The sequence below is a fragment of the Microplitis mediator genome, chromosome 6, assembly GCF_029852145.1.
Source record: "Microplitis mediator isolate UGA2020A chromosome 6, iyMicMedi2.1, whole genome shotgun sequence".
NCBI lineage: Eukaryota > Metazoa > Arthropoda > Insecta > Hymenoptera > Braconidae > Microplitis > Microplitis mediator.
In genome coordinates, this window is record NC_079974.1 from 16,457,627 (window position 1) to 16,485,626 (window position 28,000).

Below are 28,000 nucleotides of genomic sequence, written 5' to 3' on the forward strand. Positions count from 1 at the left end.
GTTTCGCGTGTACCTCCACGCGCATTCCATTTCATTTGATATCTCCACTAGTATATTGTGTCTTGTGTATATTGACTCGTGTTGTCTTTGTCAATCTCACAAACGAGAGAAAGGGGCAACAGGTGATGTGCTTCTGTGTGTCTCTCTACATTAACTTTTTTAAATTCTCTTTCACGTTTTACCTTATTTTCTTTATGTGATAAAGAACAACTACTACTACTACTAAGTGTGCAGTGTAGTCTTTTGTTGGTTCTCTTTATTTTTGTTTTTCGAGCCGGAAATTTAAACTTCCTGTCGATTGTAACGGACTAAAACCGTGACGAATTTTTGTTTTACTTATAATTTTCATACTATAAATATATTTAATCATAATCTTTACGTATGTCAATAAAGTGCCTTTATTTGTGTGTCTCAAGAAATGTGTGATAACAAACAAAGAGCGAATCAAAATTACAATATTGGACTTTTATAAAAACAAAAAACTCAAAGGTAAATTTTATTTTATTACAATCTATTTTTAAAAAATTTAATTTCATTGTCACTACAGGTATGATTGAACAAATATAAGTGATTTAAATATAAGGATAAATATCTATATATCTATATATTTGTATGTAAGTATTAATAGTTTTAAAGATCATGAAGCTGTTGATTCACGCGTTGCTTAAAAAAAAAATTCTCAGTAACCATGTGTGCATCTTGTCAGATAATATATTCTCTGAGTCACGATCTCATGTCATGTATTCCTACATATATGTAGTACATACATATGAATACACATCTCCAGCATAAATTCTTTATGCAATTGCGACAATTCTTTTTCATTAGCTCCATTAACCCCAAGATCTTTCATTAATTTAAAAAAAAAAAAAATATGTCGTTATTTACGAAACATCGTTATGAGTGTGAATGTATCAGACATCAGACAAATTTAAAATTATACATGAATAGAGTAAATAATTCAAAAAATGCACTTATTAATTTTTAAATTTTTTAAATGCGCAATTTCTTAAAATTTCATTTTATCAATTATTTATGAGTGTGAATGTAGCAGATATAAGACAAATTTAAAATTATAAATAATTAATAAAATGAAATGTTAAAAAATTGTGTATTTAAAAAATTTAAAAATTAATAAGTGCATTTTTTATAAATATTATTTTTTTAATTATTTATAATTTTAAATGTGTCTCATGTTTGCTACATTCACACTCATAACATCGTTAGATCTAAATAATCTCCATTATATTTATTGGATTGTAAATAAATAAATAGATAATATATTATTTTTTACGTCTATATAAATTCTATAAATATAATTAAGATACTATAAATATACAGAAGATACTTTTGTATCTTGGATTAAAATACGCCATATTGAGTAAATATGCTCACGCATTTAAAATTATTAAAAGTAATAATAATAAAAAGTAATATATATAATAATAAAGATCATTGAAGTAAAGAATAAGAGTACAGCCGAGGGAATAATAACAATGAAAGTTATACAGAATGAAAAGACGAAGGATAAGAATAATAAAAAATATAAAAATATCCGGCATAAAGTTTACCCAAGAGAAATTAAATAAATTAGAATGACAAAAAAAAGATTATACGGGACTTGAATCAAAATACAAATGATATTTATCAAATATATATGAATGATATCAATGATACGATTTATGTTAATTTATACGACAATTTTAAACGAAAAAAAAAGTTTTATTGTGGGCTAATGAATCATGATTGATTGAAGTATAATACAATAACAATATAAATTTTAAAAAATAAGTCCTTGAGATGAATGCGCCAATTAATTTAATTATTCAGCGAAAGTGAACGGTTGTGTGTTATATTTAACATACAATTTGCTGTTTCTATACTGGACCAATGTACGATACTCATTCGGTTCATCAAGTGGGATCGGCTTTATATATATTCTTAAAACCCGTTTGGTTTCGTTTTAAACTCGTGTAGGTGCAGTGAACAAAATTTTTTAAAATAAAAGTATTAACAAACCCACGCACTTTACGTATTTGGTCGGCATCTCGATTGACCATGGATTTCCCTTACTCTTTTCCTTCAATATTTTTACTACATACGTGTATTCATAAATATATACATATACATTAAAGAGTACACGTAGTGAAACAGTGTGTACATATTTTATGTACTTGTATCTGTATACACAACAATGAGAAAAAAAAAAAAACGTATATTTATAGTGGATAATATATTGAAACAATGGTTTGTTAGTTTACATGAGTTGGTTGTTTAAATTACTAACAAGTCAACTAATGTATAAAGTGTGAAGAGTAAACTCATTGTTAGGATCACAAGTATCGTCTATTGTGTTGTACGATGAATAAATTGGAATAAATTAACCAAGAGGTTTTGATACGGGCGTAAATTTATACACATATATATAAACTATGAAGCTTTGCGGCAGCAAGATCCGATGGTCCATGCTCCCATGCTTAAAATCGATTCGACGGCTGCTGAGACACAGACGCGAGGGTAAATGCCCTATATATATATTGTCATTGCTCTAAAGGAGTACATTGCTCTTATATATATATACCTATATATCAATAATAGCTCTTATCGATAAAATATATAAATATACTTAATACGGTTATTTTTATAAAGTCAATAACTGATAAATTAAAAGTTTTAATCGTGCTCTAATACCACATTATTCATTCACGTTTTTATAAAAAATATGCCGGGAATTTTTGAATGGTATTTTATTATTTTAAATGTAATAACAATTCAAATATATATTTTTTTTACGGAGATATGATGCTATGAAAGGAATGAAGAAATAAAAATATTTGGTATTAGAGATATATATTCTATCATATTATATATTTATATAAATATATCATATGATAGGGTATAAAGATATTTCTGTAATGGAGATAAATCTGAAGTCGGAATTTTTATGATTGAAATCTATTATTTAGGTATAGAAAAATTTTAAATAGAGATACGATTGTTTGTCAACTTGAAGCTTCAAGATAAATGACATGATATTTCAAAAAAAAAATAAAATAAATAAAATATTTATTAAATATTGTTGACATGGCAATAAAAATAATATTTAATTAAAATATTTAATAAAATACATGTCCGTTAAACTCAGTAGTCGTCAAAATGATATTTTATCTATTTGTTTCACAAAATTATTATTTATTATACTTTTTCTTCTCTTCATCTGCATGTTCCTTAAGACATGTAATAAAACGGTGTGCTACTTCACATTCATTTTCACCTTCTTCAGCTTTATTTGAAATAGAAAAAAGAACAATAAGTACAATTCAACTTATTTTATTGTTGAAAAGCTTTTAATTAAAAAATTATATTTACCTGGTCCAGCGCAATTTTTAGCACCGTTAATCATAGATTCTGCAATTTCTTTAGCTTTATCTTCGTCTTCTTTTACATTTTCAATAGCAGCATTGATTGCTTCTTCAATTTTATTAATCTGTATTTTACCATTACTCATCTATACCAGCATAAAAATAAAAAAAAATATAATAAAATCATATTAAATATCCACTGAAAAAAAATAATACGTTTACTAAGAAATATTTATCAATTGAAGCAATTAATTTCTTGACAACTTTATTACAATATATATTTTAGTCTCAAGAATTCATTGACACGGGCCAAAATTATTTATTTATTTCGAGTTTAGTCTGAACGTACACAGAAAAAAATAATTTCTTGGCGCAAAAAATTTTTAATTGCTTCAAGAAAACTTTTGCACTATAAATTGAAAACATAAATTTTTTGGGGCAAGAAAAAAATTATTGAGCTAAGAAATTTTCTTTAGTCTTACACTGTAAAAAATTTGCTGAGTGAACGCGGATTAAATCCGGAGTGAATTCGGAGCGAATGACTGTTTATTTATTTAATTCCCTCGGAGTGAAATTTACTTCGAAGAGAAGTTTATTTTAATATTAAAACTCCGAATCGGAGTGAATGCGGATTTAAATAAAATCCAGACCACTCTGAAATCACTCCGCTGAAAAGATAAACTCCCTCTTTACTCCGTATGCCGAGTGATTTTTTTCAAAAACTCCAAGTGACAAAGTGAATTCAGATTTGAAAAAAATCCGTAATCACTCCGAATTCACTCCCAATTTTTTACAGTGTACGAAAATTTTTGTATTCAATTAATGATGCGAAATATTTCCTGTACCAAGAAATACTTTTTTTCTATGTATGTACGCTGTAAAAAGTCGGGAGTAAATTCGGAGTGATTACGGATTTTATTTAAATCTGAATTTACTCCGTCACTCGGAGTTTGAAAAAAAATTACTCGGCATATGGAGTAGATAGGGAGTTTATCTTTTCAGCGCAGTGATTTCAGAGTGGTCTGGATTTTATTTAAATCCACATTCACTCCGATTCGGAGTTTTAGTATTAAAATAAACTACCTTTAGAAGATAATTTGATTTCAAACCAGAGTTTCAAAATTATAATAAACTCCCCTTCGGGGTAAAATTTACTCCAAGGGCATTAAATAAATAAACAGTCATCCGTTTCCAATTCACTCCGGATTTAATCCGCGTTCACTCCGAAAATTTATTACAGTGTAAACAGTAAATTATAATTGATTATCGAGCCAAGAACATATTTTCAAAGCAATAACATTTATTTCTATCAGAGTTAAATTAAAATTCAAAATAATAAAATATGGGAAAAAAAATAAATTTAAATATTAAAATTTATGGATTGTTTACATACCACACCACCGTCGTTCAAAATGCATGCCTTGAAACATCGGATATCCTCATTGTCAGCGTTCTCATCTTTCTCCAGAAGAGCCAGGTTTTCTGAATGAGTAAGCAAACGATAAAAGTTTCAAAGAATCCAATCGTTATACAAAAATGTATGATGAGTAACAAGATCACAAAGTACTTTCAACATTTTTATATTAATAACAGTAATTTATTACTATTGATTATAATTTATCATTTCATTTTATTAATACGTACTAACCTTCTGATAATTTATCCTTGCACGCGTCGATACTTTCTTGAAAAGCTTTTTTTAGTGGACATTCTTTTTCTGCACTTGATTCAGCATCAGACTAAATAATTATTTATTTAATCAATTAATTAATTACAATAATTTAAATAAAATATTATTATTTTAATAACTTACAGTGATGACAAATGTAAAAAGTATTCCTACGAAAACGAATACTAAGTACCTCATTTTTATTTTATAATTATAAAAATTATAACACTGTTCTAACGCGAGTATAGCAATGATGAATTTTGCTCATGGAATTAAATAAAATGGAATTACGCCTTATATTTATATAGATTTATGCACTTGCAGATGTTAATTACTTGATGTCTTTTAGATGATTTTATACATGACAGGATGTGTTTCCTTGATAATTACATTTGATATAAATGTTACGTTACTATTTTATTATCATTACAATTATTATTTTGTTTATGTATACATATACATATATTTTTAATACAATTTAATGTCGTTAGATTTTTTTATTATTATTACGTAATCGCAATAACAAACGTTATCAGTAACAATAATCTATTATTCTAAAAAATCTTATCAGTTTCCCTCAAAATTAATTAATACAATATAATTATATGTTATTTGTTATAATAATTTTTATATTTATTTAATAATATTAATTTTGTCTTCTTATGGAAAGAAGAATGCCTGTAAAAAAAAAAAAGTTTTAATAATTTATCAGAAAAAATAAAATTTTTTTGAATTATTCAAATTACTTCATGTGCTTCCATGTAATAGCATTTCATGTAATTATAATTAGCTCTGCAAACTTCTTGAGGGGTCACTAGAAAAGTAAAAATCATTATTTTAATTACTTATATTAAAAAAAAAACAAGGAGAGAAAAACTCTAAAATTCTCTAAATTAAAGAAGAAGGAATAAAAAATTACTTACGGACAGAAGTGTCGTCAACATGAACTAAAAAAAATTTTTTTAATTACTCAATTGCACTTTTTACAATACAATTTGCAAAAAGTAAAGCTATATAAGGACGTTCTTGAGCGACTCGTGAGTCAAGTGAGGGTTAACTGTTTCAAATTTAATTCCGAGGCTATTAAATTTTTGATAATATCTCAATAATTTTTAAATAATTTATCAATTTTTTTGAACTATCGAAAATATTTATATAATAGTTATTGTAAAAAATGTAAATTTCTTAATTAGACATTACTTTGACTTAGATTTTTTTGTCATAATAAATCCGGCAATATCGCAATTTTTAAATCTCAATATATACATATATATGTCACTATACGTATACAAAATAAGAATCATTGCACAACTAAGACTGGCTGGGCAGGAACGAATCTCAATTAGAATAAAAAACATAAAATATGAAATCGGCACCAAAACCTATGTATGATCTGCAACCTTGAGGAGGGAGAAACCTTCGAACCCATTTTCTGTAGATGCCTAAGGTACACGGACTTCAGAACGGCTTTTAATCCGCTACTCTTCCCCGATATCCTTATGATTAAGACGACTCAAGAAGCTACAAATCTGTGCTACTTCATCAAGAACTGCTTGACCTTGCGTGCATTCATGCTATCTGAAAATTAACGTTTAAAGCAACCCGATCTAACTTAACAGTCATGTGTTAGAATAATCCTAAAGAATTTTGTAACCCTACTGATTGCCGCTGTAATTCGTATTGTTGTTTGAATGAGTTCAAAACCCGCTGTAGTCAATGAATACGTTGATCTAGTCTTAACCAAAATCTAATGTAACTTAATAAAATATATAGTATGTACTTCGTAAAAGGACCTTCAGGTCACTTGTAAAAGATCAAAGATCTAAACAAGTATATTTAAATAAATAAAAACTAATAAATAAATAAATATGTCAATATACGATTAACCCACATCGTGAATGATAATAAGAATAATTATTATAATATGAGAAATGATGATGAATATTTTAAAAACTAATTTGTTTAATCACTTGTGATTAAACAAATAACTTAAAGACTTTGAAAATTTATAAATAATCTCTAATAATTTTCTGAAATCCTTTCTCTATGTTTACAAACGTATTTTTTTTTATCGTGCGCCGTTGTCGGTTTTTAAAATGCCCAATGACGTGACGTACTATTTTCAGTTTTACTAACTATATCTATTAATAAATAATTCAAATGATCGATAGTACTATTTTTTTACAACGACTACTTCATTTGCATAAATTAAAGAATATTTTGAAACATTTTTTGTCCCTTTGTCTATTCGAATAGTATTTTTTTTTATAAAGTTGAAAGATAAAAAGTTATAGTTTCCCATAAACCTCTGTGTTAAAACTTTGATTTTTAATCGATTATAACTTTTTCAAATTATTGATAATATACACTGAAATTTTCAAGAACGACAATTATTGATTGAGTGAGCCTCACGCAAGAACGTCCTTATGATAAGCTCATAATAACAAAAAATTGAATACTTACATTGCTCATTACATTTTTTGACTCCTGCTATTCCTATTTGTTTAATACCTTCTGGAAACATTATCTCCATTTGTCTAATTACCACATCAGCATTAGCTACACCGTTTTTATCAGTCTGAAATAATTATTAATTATATGTTGTCAATTGACATAAAATAAGTATTCTTATAAAAACGAAAGTACCTACAACTTTTACTGTGTCATAAAGACAAGCATGGTAACACATTAATTTTTCATCTTCTGGGAACTCTCCTCTATGTTGCCCTGCCTGTAGCTCTAAACAATTTAAAAAAAAAAATTAAGGTAAACATATAAAGTCACGGCTACATTTATTTCTGACAATAAACAATCGAGTAATTGGCATTTTTTTGTCAATTTTAAAAAAGAAAACTGAAAACCACCTGACCCTGCGGGCCAACCCCAAAATTTCCCGCTATTTTCGAGCTCAAGAGCTGTATTGTTAACACATTTTTTAGCTCTTCAAGCTCGAAAATAATGATGTTGCACTTTCTATTGCGAAAATTTAAGTAATAAATAATAATTAACAAAAAAAAAAATTGATGTAAATCATTGTTTTTTTCGTTTTATATCACCAATGTCTTCTGAAATAATGAACCGATTTTGACGTTTAAGGTAACAATTGACACAGTTTTTTAACCACTAACGTTTAAAAAACTGTTTTATAATAAAAATATGCGGTGCTGTAATTACATAAATTTAACAAAATTAAAGATAATGAAATATCAGAATTTGTATTTATTAAGACATAGGGGGGGGGGGGGGGGCAAAAGGGGGTACCTAAGGAAATACTAAGTTTTCGAGGACTAAAATACGCTAAATTTTTAGCTGCCGTTAAAAAATCAAATTTTTATTTTTGGCGGCCAGAACGGGGTACCCTTATAAAAAGTTGAAAAAAAAAATTTCTGAAAATTGATCAAATTTTATTACTTGAATCTTTTATATGTAATATACATAAAGAAAAATTACATTTCACATCATTGGTGGACACGAAGGCAAAAAAAAAAGTTTTTGTGGGGCAGAGAGGCCTCCCTCCAAAAAATAATATTTTTTTTTTTTTTTTTTTTAAATTGTTTTCATTGTTAAGAATGTATTTCTTTCTCTTGACAACTATTTTTGGTTATATAATACTCAAGAAAAATTTTTTTAAGTGTAATAAATCGTTTCCCCTCGATTAGCTGAATTACTAATTGCTATTTAATAAAAAAAAACAATTCTGTATTTCTTATTTGTCATTATTTCGAACCCAAAAAACGTGTTTTTTGATTTTTTAGATTGCAGATTATTTTGCATTATTTAAAATATTTTATCAATAAAAAAATAAAATATTATTTTCGAATATTTTTAGTGGCCAAATTTGCCCCAGCTATAACAAATCAGCCGAAAAATGGATTAGTGTATTATATTTTTTTCAATTTGACGATAAAAATATGAAAGAATCATTTTTTAAAAATTTTCGACTGGTCCATTTTGCCCTAGGTGTTATGGGTAGGGCTAAAAATGCGGAAATATATCAAATTTTTTGTAATTTAACGATAAAAATTTGAAAGGATCATTTTTTCAGGATTTTCGGCTGGTCTATTTTGCCTCAGGTGTCATGCGTAGGGCTAAAAGTGCGCAAATATATCGGATTTATACTAATCAGACGAAAAAAAAAAAATTTTTTTTTTTCATAAAATTTTGGGGGTACCCCGTTTTACCCACCCTACCCTTTTTTGCCCCCCCCCCCCTTCCCCTATATCTTCTTTCAAATTTACTCAATACTCTTTTTATGTTTTAATTATTTAAACAGTCTTGAGTAATTTTCGGGCGTTTTGTTCATACTAAAAAATATTTTCTGTTGGTCAATAAAATTGAATTAAAAAATGCATTAAAAATTTGATAATTAATTGAAATTGATTTAAAATGAATTTAATCATAAATTATAAATTTTTATTGTCTATAATAATATGGAAGACGTGAATTATAGTTCGTTTAATGTCTGAACAAACTACAGCAGTCAGTTATATAAACTTTGATTTTAGTCATCTCATGATCTATTTCATTGTCCGATTTCTTATCGTAACCTTTAATGTTTTACTCTATTTTACTAAATGTTTTAATAAAAAAAAGAACAACATTTTTCAATGATTGTGAAACTTGAAAGATTTTACAGGGTCAACAGCTTGCATTTTTTAAATATCAGCACTTATATTAGGTTCCTGTTTTAAAATATGATAAGATAGTCTAACGCCTTTTGGACACAAAGATCCTTTTACCTTAAAATCTTTTACAATGACTAGCGATCACTATTTATGGTTGCATTGTAAAATTACTGAGTACAAAAAATTTATCTGTGCCCTAAACAACCCACGTTGCTGCTGAACAGTGTAAAACAATGTAAAAATATTTATTCCATACCTGGATCAAGCCCAATTTTTTCACGACATTTTTTACCTATTGGTTTCATAAAAGATTTAATTTGGTCGACAGTCATTCCTCCCTTTTTTTATAAAAAAATTTTTTTAATTAGAATTAAAATTTTTTATTTATACAGTTTTTATAATTAGTATTAAATTAGAAATAATGCTTAAACCTCAATATAATCGATATCAAATGTCATAAAAATAGCCGCAGCGAAAGTTAAATTAATAATTGTTCTCATTTTGTACAATATTTATTCATATATTTAATATAACAAGGAAAATTCGAGATTTGTGCGCCGTACGCAGCCAAATAAAAAACAACTTCACAAGAATACTATAAATTTCCTTTTATATTTTTGCTTACCTATAATCTGTAAGTTTATACTATTCAACTATTTATTATTTCATCGCATTATAATCAATATACCCAATAAATTACCTAACTTCCTTAAAATCAACGTATTTCAATAAATTCTGTATTATTACAGATCATATAATATCGTAAGAATTGAAAAAAAAAAAAAAAAAAAAAAAAAATCTTTATGAATACTTCAGGAAAAAATAATTTTGTCTGGTCATATATAATTATATATGATTATATATACACATAAATTCGTATTTAATTGGATCCGATCATGTTTGACTGATATCAGCTTATATGTAGTCACATATAGTCTTATATATTATTAAATCTGATCAAACCTGAGTGATATAATCCTATATATAATTATATATACTGTTGTATAGAATTGGATCACCTCGTGTTTGATTGGTAATAGCATATACATATGTAGTTATATATATAGTCCTAAAAATAATTAGATCTTATCAGACCTGAGTGATATAACCCTATATATAATTATGATGCATTTAATAAATTTATTTAAAAATAATATTTCATTATTCGTTACAATAAAAAATTTAATTAAATCAAATTAAATAAGGACTCAATTTCATCACAGACTAATCAAGTAAAATAAATTTAATTAAAATCCATTCAACTGCTCTTAAAGCATTTTCATACTAAACTTTATTATATTCATACACTGTACAGTAAAATAATTAATTTGAAATCAATACAATATTTTTTCAACAAATTTTCGATTTTTAAATTGATTAAATAATTTAAAACAAACAACCGCAGCCCCTACGTAACTGCACTAATATTACTGCCAAATTTATAAAATATAATTTGAATTTAACTGTTTATTAAAATCTCTACTCAACAATTTATTGTTTATTTTTATTATCATTGAAATTTAATAAAACAAATCTCATCATTAACTCCCAAAATTTATGATTTTGATGATTGTATAATCAAGGGATTTAAAAAAAAATCTACACACCGTAAATTTTTTATTATTAGTCGTCTAATCTATTTTTTTTCATTGATACCAAATTTACAAATTTCAAATAAATGAATAAATTAATGAAATAATGAAATTTAACAAAATCCACGTACGGATTTTGTATTCATCTAAATACGCATTTTTTAATTTTTACTCTGCTTACATTTTAATAATTTACTCTAAAATTTAAACTAAAAAAATTTTCAGTTGCGATTAAAAAAACAATGATCATTTTTGCAGGCAAAATGGGGTACCCCCTAAAAAAGCTAAAAAAAAAAATGTTGGATATTAAATAAGTTTGATTAAATTAAATTTTTTTGTAAGTAATTAATATAAAGAAAAATTACATTTTACACAATTATTGGATGCAAAGGAAGAAAAAAATTTTTTAAATAGTTTTTATCATAAAACAAAAGTCATTAATATTTTTCGACTGACAATCGATTTTTGAAAAAGTTTAACAAAAAAAATTTTAAATAATGCTCAATTATATTTACAAAAGTGATTTTCGAATGTTTAAAAAACGTTTAAATAATAAAATTTTTTTTTATAAAATTTTGGGAGTACCCCGTTTTGCCTACCCTATCCTATTTTGACCCCCCCTCCCCTATTTAACATTAATATATTGTTTTACAAATATTACGCAATCTTACTCTATATCAGTAATCCAAATAGTCTGTATTTATATTTATATATTTAAGAAGTGTCATTAATAAAAAATGACAAATACAATAATTGATCAAAACTTTCGTTTACAAATTATTAATAATAATAATAATAATAATAATAATAATAATAATAATAATATTAATTACTAAGAGTTGGAAAGTAATAAATACATAAAATCTTCAGCATCAACAAAGATTGTAATAGAATAATGATATATTTGTAAAACTTGTGACAATAAAGTATTATATCGAAGTTTATTTATGTGATTACAGGAATGAAGTTGCTGAATTGGATTGCCGAGTAGAGTGGGATGATAAACTTCACTTATAATACAAATAGTAGTTAGGAAGCGGTGACTAACATGCGAACTGGATGATGTCACTTCTCAGTGGGGACTGTGTGTCTCATAATCAGAAGAAGAGAGAATCAACGAGCAGTAATGCGTCCAGCTACTTACTCGTAAGTACTTAACTATTTCATCTCGAACGAAAAAAATAAAGTAAAACAAATAAAAAAGCCCTCATACATAAATATATTTATAATTAAATTTATTTAATTCCAGTTACTTAATTCACTGGCCAACGATTTGGACTGTATGTTGAATGAGTTGTGTAGTCCAGCCGATGATTATCAGAGGTACGTTAAATATTTATGTACAGTACAGGACACAGCCAAATTAACGTCCAGCTATCTATGTAATTTAAAATAAAAGTATAGCAAACTAGATCGATAAAAAAATAACGAGAACGAGAGAAAGAGAAACAAATGTTTTATTAAGCAAACCAAACGACCAACGATTATGTGTGTTCGCAGCTGTCGTTTAAAGTCACGCGGACACCATGCTAACGATTACGCATAAATAAACAAGAACAACCAACAGAACCTCCTCAGCGACACGTGCCAACAATAAATAATACAATGAATTATTTTAAAAAAATTATATTTAATAAATAAAATGATATGAGTAATAAAAATAAGAATGGGGAAGCGTAAAATGAAATATATAAAAATTCAAGGGTCATGATCCTCGGAAAAATTGAATTGATTCGCTTGGCTTTACTAACATTGCCTCGGAGCTATTTTTATTATTTTTTTTTTTTTTTTCGGTTAAGTGAGCAGGTGCACAAGGAGATTGTCATATACATTGTAATCTATCTTGCTCATTTATTTTTACACTGAAAATATTTTTTTATTCATACATATACAATGTATAGGTATAAATATATGTATATATTTTTTATACATATATGTATGTGTAACTTTTAAGGTGCATAAAGAAAAGTATTACGGTAACGCTTGCGAGAAGATAAAAGCTTACCCGCTGACAGACTGTACAATATCACCAGTAAAGAGGATGAGGTAAAAGCGGTGCCAGACAATGGCTGCCAGCTACCAGCCACCAGCTAGTGTATGGGGTGTATCCCTCTGAAAATGCTGCGGAGGGGTCAAACTAAAATTCTACCCCGTTGCTAGTATGGCTCATATCCTCCTGGTTGTTGTTGTCGACACCACTGTCGACGTCTGATCATGTGAAAAATCAGAGAGTTATGAAACTGTTGACTTTTACTTCCATAGTAGATCGTAAAAAAAAAGAAAATATAAATATTGTTAGCAAAAGGCAAATAAATAAAGAAAAAAGTTTGAGAATAAAAAACAAAATGAGAATGAAGAACAAGATAAAAAAAAATTTATACTGTCAAATAGGCTCGAGAAGCATTTTCATTCTGTGTTCCCCTTTTTCTTATATGTATATATATATATGTACGCTATATAGTACACAGTTGCTGTACGAGTTTGCCCTCGCTAAAGTATAAGTAGAATGCCAACCAACGAAATATGAGCTCTAAATATAGAAAGGACAAGAATTTTCCTTGCCAGAATCGCTGATGAGAGCGATACAAGTATTAAGAACCGTTGGTGAAACATCATTTCACTTTATAGTATTCTTTTACATAAATATAAATATACAATATCTTAAACTTTCGCCACATCCATTATAATATTAAAAACATTATTTTTAAAAATTTTATCATCTCGTTTCTCGCGGGTATATTTCTCTACCCGCGATACCGCACACCCGCTGACACTCTGTGCCTGTATTTTTTTATTATTATGATTATTGCACTTGACAGTACTTTGATGATGAGCAAGTGTTATTAGAAACTTTACTAGAACCTACAAATCATATCAATTGCCCTCGGGTACAGGTTTAATGAAAAGACTTCAATCATAGCTTATTACTTTCTTAAATCAATTTTTTTATTAAAAAAAAAAAAAAAAATAATAAATGATTAAAATGAACTGATAAATGTCTATGTCTAGTCGAAATATGTCTAAATATATAAATGTATAAATGGACAAACGGAAAATACAAAGTGATAAACAAAGCTATAAAAATTATAAAGTAATTAGTTAATATAAATTGATTTTATGTCAAGGAAATGTTTAATTAAATCATATATGTGTTTAAAATACACGTGGCAATTAAATATATATTTAAGTAGTACACAGTCTTGTTGGATACGACAGTGGATCAAAACGTCAAGAAACCACATGTCTCTCCACTTGATAATTTAGTCTACTACTACTAATTTTTACATCTCGTGTAATAAAAAAATATATATGTATATTATAAGCATGTATAAACATGAATAAAAGCTGCTAAGTTTGGGGAGACTTTGACCCCAGACCTTGACGAGTGATTGTGAGACGCAGAATCGCTGATGCTTTTCAGACGAAACGCAAAGTAAAGATGAAAGATTAAAAATGCCGTTTTGCTTAACACACGGTTACATTGATATCCTATAATTTGTGTGTGTGTGGGTTCAAGTAAAAGTGCAGAGCGTCGCGACGCCCCCTACGTCACCGTCGTCGCCACCGACGCCTTGGACGCTAGTCAGTGCGCCGTCGACCGGTGTCTAGAATCGTTCTCTTCCTTGTGCACTAGCTTACTTTATTTATTTTTTTTTTCTCGCGCTTATCAAATAATAGTTTTAAGTATTTATCAAAAAAAAAAAAGTAATATATATACATAATAATATAAAAATTGTTGATAATATATTTTTTATTTATTTATTATTTAAAGGACAGTAATTATTTATGTAAAAAATTTATTTATTTTTAATTATCCTGGCATAGTATGGATAGGACGGATACGATAGTGATTTCTTTGCATTAGAGAGTGAACAAGTGTGTCAGTGGGTTTACCGAAGACTTTAATTAACTCATAAAATGTTATAAATAAATATAATATTGAGTATAAATATAAATATATTAATTGTGTCAAAGGTTTATCGAAAAATTATACTCGCTGAGATTCACCATTTACTTTTATTTGTTGTCCTCGACGGTTGCTAAGGCATAACAAAACATTTTACTAGTCATCATACGTGCAATTGTCATATAATATATATTTATTATTTTTTTTATTACACCATATTTATATTAATAACTTGTTTTATAAATCGAAGGATAAAATATATATGCATTTATATTTAAAAATAATAAGAACTGATTAATTGATATAAACAAGAATTGTTATTAAGTTCACTGTCACGCTTCAATTCTTCTTGGAACATGATAACGTTGCGTAATGTTTTTCTCTTAGTTTGTGCATTTAACCGAAGAGACCATCTATTAAACTACTGATAATATAATAATGTTTAACAAGCATTAAAACTCCACCCAATACAGTATTAAAAATAAATTTTTTACATATGACAATGTAATAAAATTTAAAAAAATATATATAAATCTACTAAAATTAATTTAAATTAAAGTTATAAATAATAAAAGATAAATAAAAAAATAGTAAAATGTTGCCACCATTTTTGACAAATATAAATGGTGGTGTTTTGACATTTTATGCGAGCCCAACGCATGAGAGAAATGCACCAAGTCCAGCAACACGAGGTCGATATGCTGAAATATCTATCAGAAGGTAAATGATAAACGAATTTAGTTGCTGTTTTATATTTTTTCTTTACTAGTTCTTGTACTAGTATAATTAAATAAAGAAGTTTAAAACTCATGTCCCATGTAGTCTAGTAAATTGTACTGTATGAGATGGTAACTTAATCTTGTCTCGGTCTGACTCCCATCGTGAAATTCAAGCGACGTTATTCGGCTTCGATTTCGCTACTCCTGTACTTCTTGCTCCAATAACTAGAGAGTAATTTTATGTGAGTTGAGTTAAATAAAAAGGTACGATTCACGTATAGTACACATTAACTCTATTCATTTCCGGGTTAAATTGGCAAAAGCTGGAAAATCTAAAGCTGGTATAAAAACCCATTGAAAATAATGTGGGTAAAAAAAAGCCGGTCGTAGGTGGTTGAATAGGAGCAGCAGTTGTAGCAAGGAAATGAGAAAATACCGAGCACGTGTTGAGAACCTCCAATTGCCATAGCAACCCCCGTACAAAGACAGGGAAGCCATCCATACTCTAATCGTTTATCTCTCTCATTCTCGTTATCGTTATCTCCTTCTTCTTTATCACACCTTTTATATCCCTATAGACACACTAGTAGACTACTAGACTAGTATTTATCCTGATATGAGCATCTAGACTGTGGAACTTAAAATTATTTTGAATAATAGTGACAATGATAATGATAAAAAATATTGATAATGACGAAAATTTTGTATTTTTTTTTAGGAGTGACGTCTTCCTGGAACCGTATCTCCAGCAGCATGGAACTGTTAGTGAAGTTGATGGTTCACCGGACACACCTCCCCCGAACCCACTCATGCAGCATCAGCTTGCTCACTTACATCATGTCCAGGTCAGTTATTTTATTTATTATATAAAAAATATATGTAATATTTTCTTTTGAGTGATTGGAAAAATTTTTATCACAAGATTTAAATATTTTTTTTTTTTAGAGCTCGGAATCGCTTTCGTCAGAAGGAGAATCCTCAGCTCATGGTACATCGGCTGCAGAATCTTCAGCATCACATTCTGATTCGGGGAGTGAAGTTGCTTGCGACATTACCCTTATAGAACGACTCATACGTTCCCATCCGATATGGTTCCTTCCGGGTATACAAAGAGCCGGCGCCTTTCATCTCTTGCAAGGCAAAGAAGAAGGGGTTAGTATTTAATATAAAATATTAATATATTTTTTTATAATACTATTATAAAATGGAAAAAATATTTTGAAATTATTTTTATAAAGAGTTTTATAAAAATTTTATTTCAAAATCTGATTACTGAAATTTAAAAATATTGCCAGTGATTGAAATTCTCTTAGAAACATCAACTCTGCATTTAGATTAAATTAAAAATTGTACATTTGACCAACGACTCGCGAGTTTTGCTATTTTTAACTATTTTTATTTTAGTAAGCTTAATTTTTTTTTTGCTGTCTTGCTAAAAAGAAAGTTTCATACTTATTAAATCTGACACTGTCATTATTAATTGATTTATAAATATCTTTAAAAAAATTCAAACGTCATTTATTTTTTATACATTTTTTTATTTGACAATCTTTTTATAAATTGTAAATAATGAATTTTTCATCGACTATTTTTATTTTTAACGAGTTAATTAAACTGTTAATGAACGATCAATTTATATAAAATATATAGACTAGTGTATAATAATAAATTATATTTTTAGAATTTTGTGGTACGACAGTCGAGTCAAAGTGATACAATGGCATTGTCAGTGAGATTGCCCGCAGGAAAAGGGCCGTACATTGAGCACTATCTAATTCAAGCAAATAAGGGTAAACTGAGCTTAGAAACTAGTGACAATCGATTTGACAACATTCCCTCACTTATTGCTCACTATTCTCAGTGTTGGTGAGTATAAAAAAATTTATTAGTTCTAATTTATTTACACTGTAAAAAATAGGGAGTGAATACGGGTTTTATTTCAATCTAAATTCACTCCTTCACTCGGAGTTCCGGAGTTTAAAAAAAAATCACTTCGCATGTGGAGTCAATAGAGATTTTTTATGGGCGGAGTGATTTCGGAGTAACGCGGATTTTATTTCAATCCGCATTCACTCCGGTCCGGAATTTTAATACTTAAATAAATTTATATTTAATAGAAACAGTTGTCAATTAGAAACATAATTATTTCGATAAATAATTAATTCAGATATTAATAATTAAACTTAAAATATAATGTTTTTAATTTATAAAATGTTTTAGTAACTCACTAAATTATAGTTTTATATATATAATACATAGTGAAGATATTAAATTATTGAATAGCTATAGTGACATAGTTTTTATGGGAATATTTTATATTTCGTTACAATATGAAATATCTCGTGGTATGATCGATGTAAGTCATACGGCAGTTTGTGACTCAGTAGAATTATACTTGTTCAAGTTTTATTATCAGCTGTTTAAAATTTTTTTTATAAATTTCGCATGAATACAGTCGACTACCCGTCACAAGCTTGCCCTTCATAAGCCTATTCCCTGCAATCGGCACGTACTGAGTCCAAACAGCTTCCCCCTCTTAACCACTTTTTTGAGTTTAATACCAGACACCCCTTTAGAAGCCTCTGTTAAAATTGTCTAAATTATAAACTGACAATAGGAACAAAATATCAAAATTAATGATGAACATTTACTATCGATGTTTCGCGGATAATAATTTAATAAATATTAAATAAAATGTAATTAATTGTTCATAATTGTAATCATTAATTACAATTACAGCTTCTGTTACAATTTAAAAGTTTTATTGAGCATTATGTTCATCAATTAAATTATTATTCTTATTACTATAATTAATACCGTTGTCATTATAATTTTTTGCATTACAATTATTATTAGTGTAAAAAGATAAGTATTAATTTTAGTGCTATAAGCACTAGACAAATCGAGATAGTGACGTATGTAACAAAACGTAAATATGACGTTTGAAATCACATAAAATAAAATGGGCTAGTTGAGAACAAAAATAAACGCACGTTAGTGGGAAGACTGAAATTCCAAGAAAAATTTCCCCTACATTCCCTAGACCAGGCTTATGACAGGTAGTCGACTGTATATGGAAAGGGAGTTCGTAATTATTTTTGTATTCAAATATCAAAATATCAGACCTAAGCTCACTATGTATTAGTAATTTTTTTTATAATTAATATTTTCCGAAACTCTACTTCGGAGTGAAATTCACCCTGAAGGAATTAAATAAATAAAAAGTCATCCCCTCCGCCTTCACTCCGCAAATTTTTTACAGTGTATCAATCAAAAATAAATAATAAAATTATACTTATAATTATATTATTGAAAAAAAAAATTGTCTGTTTTATTTTGTCAAGCAGCGACGAATTACCTGTCCAATTGACGTTACCACGAGCAATGCGTGAGGCTAAAAATCGACAGCAGCTTTCCTCACTTGCTCTTTTGGGTCAGGAATTTTGGAGATACCCAATGGCAAATCCAAAACCACCAGAAAGTGGTGGCAGTAGTAGTAATGCATCAAGCTTAGGTAGTTTTAATACTGGAAATGATCCAATAGCACACGATGACAATAATATAATATCATCTAGAGACAAGAGTATAATACTAAATTTAATTCCGATCACATCACAAGATTCATCTCACTCAATAAAATCCGTAACTACTAGTACATTCGTTACATCACAACAGCCAAGACTGCCACGACCTACTCCGCCAAATACTCTCAATTTAAAAAGATTTAACGAACCTCTTGATGAAAAGAACGAGCGGATTGAAGATAGTATCTTGCCATGTGAAAAACCCAGTCAAAAATTAATCTCACCAAATCTCGTTCAAAGTATTCGTTGTCGTTCACCTGTTGTTCATAATGTCGAGAGTAATGTACTTATACCCACCGAATCTAAACTAAATAATGAGTCACAAAATTTAATTAAAAATATAAATAGTAATTCCCCAAATTTAACAAATGCTAATTCACCAAACAGTCAGTCAGGAGATATTACACGAAATATTATATTTGAAAGTCAAGAAAGTGCTGGTGTTATACAAATAAATAATATTAAAACACCGCCTACACCACCGCCACGTTGGGCTAAACCAGGAGCAAGTCAATGTCAAAATAGCAACGTCACTGTTACAACTACAACTACTGTTATTTCATTGAATGTTAATCAAATTGGTAATGGTACTGGTGATTCATTTCAACAAGTTGTCACATCATCAGATAAAAGCGTGACAATGTTGAGCCCACAAAGTATAACATCAAATAAATCATTTTCATCAAATTTTACAAGCAGATCTACTTTATCGCCCAGTACACCAACATTACTATCACCTTCATCAAAACTAGTCTCAAATGGAAGGAAAACGCCGAATCTCTTGTCACCAACGACCCCATCAAGCACAAATAAATCACGTCGACGTCGTGATCGTGAAGCGAGAAAAAATTCTCAACATTACCAAGAATCAGATATACTCGAATCTTACTGCCGTAGTTCGCCAGCTGACAAAATTTCCGACTACGAAGACATTTGGAATACAACTGACAGATCTAATTCTAGTTGGTCGCCACATGATCGTAGTGAAAATACTCTCAGTCCAAGTCAGCCGAGTGAAAATTTAATAAAAGATCCATTTGCTGGTACTGATCGTGTAATGCTGTTGCGCAATGACAGATCATCACGATCACGGGAAAAATTAAGTTACATGGAAATAGCAAGTCCGGAATTCAGTAGCTTTAAACCAATCGCCGAGTCTTGCTCAAAGAGTCCAAGAGGTTCAACTTCGCCTGAAGATATTGGTGGAATACCAAAACGTCCAGATCTACTGTCGAGAGTTTGTAGCGCAAATTCTTTAAATAGTCCAAACGTCACTGCCATAACTCCCGTTAAAAATAAACTAGCTTTGATGTTCACTAAGTCTGAGAGTAATAGCCCAATGACTCCTGAATCTAAACAGAGCAGTCCATTTTATGCTGAACCTGCTGACGCTATACAACAAATTCAACCACTTGTACCTCGGAGAAAAAATCGTAATAACAGTGGAATAACGAGTAAATATCGTCACAGTGAACCTGGTTGGTTTCAAATGCCGGGTGGTAATAATCCTCATCAAATGCATCCTATTGATTGGACTGAGTCTGAAGAAATAGAAGATAAAATACCACTTATATCGTCTTCCGTAGATAATCTTACTTCAAATCGTCTTGGTGGTAAAGAAAATAAAAAAATATATCCACGTGCTAAACCAGTTCAGCCACCAAAAGTTAAACCTAAAATATCAAATGATACTTCCTGGACAGTCGACTCAAGCTGGGAATTTATTGGTAATTTTATTATTTTATTTATGCTGCTGGGATTTATTCAACCCACAGTCAACAGCAATTCACTTTATTAATTCAATTTATTTAGATATGTTTTTATTAAATTAATTTTGGTAATATTGATTTTATTAATAACAGGAAATGAAGGAGATGATACAGGCGGTAGTGAAGCTGAGCGCAGAGGAGGAGAGAATGAAAATGAAGATGACAAGAAGGATAAATATAGTAGTGAAAGTGACCGTAGTCAGGGTAAACACAAAAGCCCAAAGCTAAATGGTAATGGTAACAGACACGGAAGTGATAATAAGAGTGATGTTATTAAGACGGAAAATGAAACTGACTTTGAGGATAGTCCTGAATTTATGAGTGATATTTTATTACGACAATTTCCACGTGATAGCTATAACAAAGATGATGGAACTAATTCTCTTACGGTTCAGAGTATCATTTTTCAACGGTAATTTTAATATAAATATATACTTAATATATTCCTTAAATAATAATATTAAAATCATTTAATGATACATATTATAATCTAATTTTTGACGATCACTATTTATTGGCTATCGCTAATTTATGTATTTAATTTTCTTTTATCAATAATATAAATTAAGCCAACTATTTTTTTTATAATTAAATAAATTAATTACACTGTAAAAAATTTTCGGAGTAAATGCGGAGCGGGTAGCGGTGTATTTATTGAATTCCCTTGGAGTAAAATTTACTCCAGGGGGTTTATTTTATTATTGAAACTCTGGTTCGGAGTGAAATTTACTCCGAAGGGGAGTTTATTTTAATATTAAAACACCGAACTGGAGTGAATGCGAATTTAAAAAAAATCCAGATCACCCCTATTTACTCCGTATTCGGAGTGATTTTTTTTCTAAAAATCCAGGACTTCGAGTAACGAAGTAAGCGGATTTAAATAGAATTCGTAATCACTTCCGATTTTTTACAGTGTAAACTTAAAACTAAGTATTATTTTTGCTACAATACTTTAGAGAATATATGACTAAATAACCCGTCCAAAAATATCTTATCCAATATAAATATATAGAGCGTTCAAACAGGATATTTAGTCTTGACACCACAAATATGTCTACATTTGAATTAAATTTTTTTTTCATGTCAATAAATTGTGATCATAAAAGACTTTGATTATAATGTCATTAAATGGATTTATTACTGATGTATAACTTTACCAATAAAATAATTATTTATTCAACAGGTACCCAGAGTTAATAAAAACAACAAATGCAACAGATACATTACAAAGTAATTATAATAATTCGACGCTTAGTAATATTGAAAAAAGAAAAATCCGAGAAACAACACCGTCAGATTGGGAAGCTGATCGTACGTATGAACCATCCGAATGGGAAACTAATGTTGATACAGATGACAGTGATCATGAGAGACTAAAACGAAAAGCTAGTTTCAAAGAACGATTGGATCCTCTTCTGTGTAAGTGTTAAGTTTTTTTAATAAATATTATTATAGTAAAGTACTAGTACGGAAGAGTCTATGGCAGGTGTACACAAGCAATACTGATGAGATTTAAATGTACAATAGAACGAAAGTGTTTTAAATAATTACTTTGACAACTACGCAATTTAACTCAAACAATGCATAATAAATACTTGCAAGGGTAAAACTAGATGTCATTGTCTTTATTACATTTAAAATAATAATAATCAAATTTATTTATTGCTACGAGATGGACCGCGGAAATGGAAAAAAAATTTTATTGATTTTATAGAAAATTCAATTTAAAATTGATAGGAGTGTGCGAATCGTATTCAAATGGAATCGAATCGGATATAACTATTCGATTTGAAATTCTAATTTTCAAATAAATTGATAAAATCGAATAATTAGAAAATTTTTGAATTATCCGAAAGTTTTTGATTTATTTGTAACTTCCAATTACTCGATTCGTATCAAGAAAATTCTGATCAGCTTTCAAATTTTAAATTTTTATTTAATAAAGAGTTTAGTTGTTAAAGTAACAAAAATAATTTCTTCGTAGATTCGTGTTTGAGCTCCATTTGCCTCTGACAAAAATTTGAATTATTCAAAAAAATGTTACAATAGTAAGTCGTTTAAAATAAAATTGTGGAATTATTCGTATATTTTCAAATAATTTGAGAATTTACGACTAATTCGGAAAGTTTAAAATTATTTGAAAGTTTACGAATAATTCAAAAGGCTCGAAAAACTCGAATTATTCGATCCGAATGATTCGTAAGTTCGAATTATTCGCACACCTCTAAAAATTTAATTCCGTGTTCACGTAATTTATTTAAGAGAATTTGACATCTATTCTCCTTCTCACACATTTGAACAAACGAAACGGTTCTTGTGACACTTGCATTAGCAAATGGAAAATTCAAATGAGCCATTCTCAGATATAAACTGAAATTCCCAAACGAGAAGTATTTCATTCAATAAATAATAACTTTACGCATCAAATGAAATATTTTATTTAATGATTTGGGTCTTTGGATCTATGAAAACATTTCATTGAAAAATCACTGAGTTCACTCTCTTAATATAACTGTAAGAGAAATCAGATTTGCCTGTAATTAAAATTTAAAATAATTATCACTTATCAAAAAAAATATACATACATATATTGAAACAAATATAAATAATAAATTATTATTTATCTTAAAAATATATCTCTAGAATATTTAAGTCGAATTATTTTTATTTATTTTTCACACAACTTTTTATTATTAACAACCCTGACGTTTTTATCGCCAGCACAACATTATTATCAGGCTAAATCTAATTCAAACAAATTAAATTCATTTTAAAAATAATTGTAACACTTAAAAAATTTTTTTCTTTTATATAAATGTGTCGTATTATAATACTAATAGTCTTATTATTTTTATTTTCTTTTTATTATTTTTTTCATTATAATTTATGTATAATTAATCCTTATAAATTATAGACACGGAAAGAAAGAGTTATAAATTATATGATAAATTTATAGATTATAATAGCATAATATATCGCAATCTGATGATAATGATAATTAGTTTGAAAATACTTGAAACAAAAAAAAAATAATGACTATGCGCAATGATTAATCTGTATCTATGAATATCATATGCACTCGAGACAATGGTTCATTCGTGGGATTATCAATGATTGTCACTCGGTATTGTCCAAGTTTGTCTTGTATATTACTTAACTCATCCTCTTGACAGACGCGCTTATCTTTAGCTTCATCTCTCCCTCTTACTTCTCCTCTCTCTATCAGAGATAAAGTACTAGCTAAAACTAACCGAAGAGATTCAGTGTATTTATAGTCTTAGTATATTGATAATCGTACGATATTTAACATTGAAAATCTACAATGATTAAATTATTTAAAAGTAACTTCAAAATTAAAGATTTAATTATTATCATTTGTGAGTAATTGTGATACTTGAAATTATTTTAATTATAATGATTGATAATTCAGTGGGTGTTGATAAAGAGTGCAAAAAATTTACCTTTTATACTAAAAAAATGTTTAGAAAAATAAGATTATGGTTCCGATGCTTTTGTCGAAAAGTACAACGTACTACTGTTATATTTAAATGTAAGAATTAAAAAGAATTTTTTAAAATTTTATATATTTACTAGGGTGTGCCATTTTAGGGCAACTTTTTTTCAACGCACCACCAGCTACTATACTTGCAAAAGGTAAAATAAGATGCCTGTTAAAATTAAAGCCCCTAATAATAAATATTAGGATGTCTTATTGTGATTTCCTATTTCTCATTAAAATAACATAGAAAAAAAAATTTTAAGTATGGAATTTTATACCTCGGCAATGGCTCATTGTACTGATAAACCCAGGATACATTTTCGTAGGAAATTTAACGTGTTACAAAAAAAGTCGATTGATTTCAAGATCTTGACATTAAATTGGAAATAACTAGAAATTATGCGGAATCCGAAAAATTTTTATTCGAGATAATTTGTAGGAAATAAAATTGTCTACAAAAAAGATTCTAAGACATTTTGTGATAAGTCTGATAGTTTCGCCGGAAAAGTAAAAAGATCTCGAAATTTACTATAAATTTGACTTCAAGCTCCAATAATTTTTTAACAGATGAATTTATCAAAAAATGATGAGAGCCTTTTTTTGTAGTGCGTCAAATTTCCTCCGAAAATGTATCCTGGGTTTATCTGTACAATGAGCCATTGCCGAGGTATAAAATTCAAACTTCAAGTTTTTTCCCATGTTATTTAAATGGGAAATAGAAAATCGCGATGAGCCACCTGCTGATATTAATATTAAGGGCTCTACCTTTAACAGGCAGTTTATTTTACCTTCCTGCCAGTATAGAAACTGGTGGTGCGTTGAAAAAAGAAAATTGCCCTTAAATGTCACACCCTAATATTTATATTCAAAGATATATAGTTTTTATAGTAAAATAATTATTTGATATAAATTTTTTTTTCTCTTTTTTAAATTACAAAATCTCTTTTTCTGATAATGATTACACGTGATAACACTCGTGTACAATTTAAGTCAAATAATAATGATACTTGAAACACCAATGATAATATAATATAAACAGATTATACTAGATAAATATAAATATGATAAAATTTATAAAAATATATATATTTCTTTGTCTGATAGCTCCCCCACGACTTCAAGCCTTGAAAAATCGTGATGCCAGTGGAACTGGATCAAGTATAAGGGCTTACGCATTACTATTAGCGGCTGATAAAACGACTGTATTTTCACAAAATATTGATAATTTCATTCAATGTACAATGGAAGGTAAAGAAGCGAGTCCTCATGTTGTAATGAGAAATATTCGACAATTTATGTCGGGAATGAAAAATTATTTAGTCAAACACGGCGAGCGTGAATTTGAAAAAGAAGTTGAAAAAGAACGTCTTAAATTAAAAGCCAATGAGTTTCTTAATTTAGATGCAATACTTGAGGGCGTAATGATGAGGCTTGTTGTCCGTCCATTACGTGAACATGTATACAAACTATTTGTTGAACATTACGGTGCAACTGGGTCACTTAATACCCTTGCTGACAGTATTCAATATGCTCATGGTAAACATATACAAGAATTAGGCGTACGAGCGACTATAATACCGCCGTCAGATAATAATTTGAACCTGATATTAAAATACATTGAACGTTTGCAAAAATCAGATTCACCATTGGACAAATTGGAGAATTTATTGTCTGCCATATCGACTATTTTTAATTCTGTTAAACATTCTAATTGCGATAAACACGTAACTCTGGGCGCTGATGATTTATTGCCGCTACTTGTGTGGGTTCTGGTACGTGGTAAAGTGGTCGATGCTGAAATAGAAGCTGAATTTATGTGGGGTCTACTTCATCCGTCTCTTCTTACTGGCGAGGGTGGATATTATTTAACTACGCTATCAAGTGCCGTTCATGTATTAAAAACATTCAAGACTAGTCAAGGAACTATGTCAACTACAAATGTAAATATAATTATATATTCATTTTATTAAAATAATTTTTGTTATTTTTAATTATTATTTACTTATTTATACACTAAAAAATTAGCGGAGTAAATCCGGAGTGAATGCGAAGCAGATTAATATTTATTTTTTTTAATCTCCTCTGAAGGGAAGTTCATTTTAATATCGAAACTCCGGTTCAGAGTCAAATTCACTCCTAAAAGAAGTTTATTTTAATATTAAGACTTTAAATCAGAGTGAATGTGGATTCAAATAAAATCTAGATCATTCCGAAATCTCTCTGTTGAAAAAACTTCCTATTTACTCCGTATGTAGAGTGAGTTTTTTTTCAAAACTTCAAAACTCCGAGTAACGGAGTGAATTCCCTTGAAGTGAAATTCACTCCCAAGAGGAGTTCATTTTAATATTGAACTGAACCGGTTCGGAGTCAAATTCACGGCTAAAAATAATTTATTTTAATAGTAAGATTCCGAATCAAAGTGAATGCGGATTTAAATAAAATCTAGATCACTCCCTATTTACTCTATGTGCAGTGATTTTTTTTTAAACTCCAGAACTCTGAGTGACGGAATGAATTCAACTCGGAGAGAATTAAATAAATAAACCATATATTTATTTAATTCCCTCCGAGTTGAATTCACTCCGAACGGGAGTTCCTTTTAATGTTGAGTTTCCGGTTCGAAATAAAATTCACTCCTAAAAAAAGTATATTTTGACATTAAGATTTTAATATTAAGATTTTTTTTGAAAACTCCAGAACTCCGAGTGAATTTGAATTCAAATAGAATCCGTAATGACTACCAATTTGCTCCCAATTTTTTACAGTGTAGTAATAATAATTATATTTAATTAAAGGGTTGTGGAACTCCTGAATGTTGTTCTTCAGTACTTCGGGTACTTGTACCAGACGAAATTCATGGATCGTTAAATACTAGAACACTACCCGTCAGACCAAACATGAACACCCGTGAGATTTGCCGTATACTTGCGCATAAAACACGATGCACAAATCCACAAGACTATGGTTTATATAAACTAGTACAAGGCGAAGGTAAATAGCAATAATTATAAATTTAAACACTTTAAGTTTACCTGATTATAAATTATAATGATATATATTTATTTCTGTCTTTAGAAACATTATTGGGAGATCACGAGTGCCCTCAAGAGCTATCACACTGCCTTTTTGCTTTTAAAAGAATTGACGCTAAAATAGCTTGGCCAAAAACGACATCTTAAATAATTGAATAAATAAAACATGAGTGGTATTTAATACCAAGTGCTCAAATGCATATTTTTAAAAGTAAAAAAAACTAAAATAAGCAATTTATCGC

The 28,000-nt window shown here is 28.6% G+C and overlaps 3 protein-coding genes across 6 annotated transcripts; 1 reads left to right on the plus strand and 2 right to left on the minus strand.

Annotated features, from left to right (window-relative positions):
• LOC130670116 (protein sprint) lies at positions 1–27,988 on the plus strand. Of its 4 annotated transcripts, none has more exons than XM_057473322.1 (12): positions 1–489; positions 12,208–12,394; positions 12,498–12,571; positions 16,593–16,719; positions 16,820–17,026; positions 17,556–17,740; positions 19,219–21,185; positions 21,321–21,639; positions 22,411–22,646; positions 25,831–26,666; positions 27,522–27,717; positions 27,802–27,988. In XM_057473322.1, exons 2-12 carry the CDS (start codon positions 12,308–12,310, stop codon positions 27,903–27,905), a joined length of 4,338 nt encoding a protein of 1,445 aa, XP_057329305.1. In that variant the 5' UTR covers positions 1–489; positions 12,208–12,307; the 3' UTR covers positions 27,906–27,988. The 4 variants fall into 4 exon arrangements, with proteins under 4 accessions (XP_057329305.1, XP_057329306.1, XP_057329307.1 ...); XM_057473323.1 differs by having other exon boundaries at positions 2–489; positions 19,222–21,185; XM_057473324.1 differs by lacking the exons at positions 1–489; positions 12,208–12,394; positions 12,498–12,571 and adding an exon at positions 14,838–15,875.
• On the minus strand, positions 3,050–5,368 carry LOC130670122 (uncharacterized). Its single transcript, XM_057473332.1, has 5 exons — positions 5,176–5,368; positions 5,011–5,101; positions 4,756–4,844; positions 3,370–3,508; positions 3,050–3,283 (listed from the first exon to the last, which is right to left on the minus strand). The coding sequence occupies exons 1-5, from the start codon at positions 5,227–5,229 to the stop codon at positions 3,189–3,191; spliced, it is 468 nt and encodes a 155-aa protein (XP_057329315.1). The 5' UTR covers positions 5,230–5,368; the 3' UTR covers positions 3,050–3,188.
• On the minus strand, positions 5,326–10,239 carry LOC130670123 (uncharacterized). Its single transcript, XM_057473334.1, has 7 exons — positions 10,088–10,239; positions 9,913–9,994; positions 7,682–7,770; positions 7,495–7,609; positions 5,955–5,978; positions 5,778–5,845; positions 5,326–5,709 (listed from the first exon to the last, which is right to left on the minus strand). Exons 1-7 carry the CDS (start codon positions 10,154–10,156, stop codon positions 5,692–5,694), a joined length of 465 nt encoding a protein of 154 aa, XP_057329317.1. The 5' UTR covers positions 10,157–10,239; the 3' UTR covers positions 5,326–5,691.
• Positions 27,989–28,000: the final 12 nt, after the last annotated feature.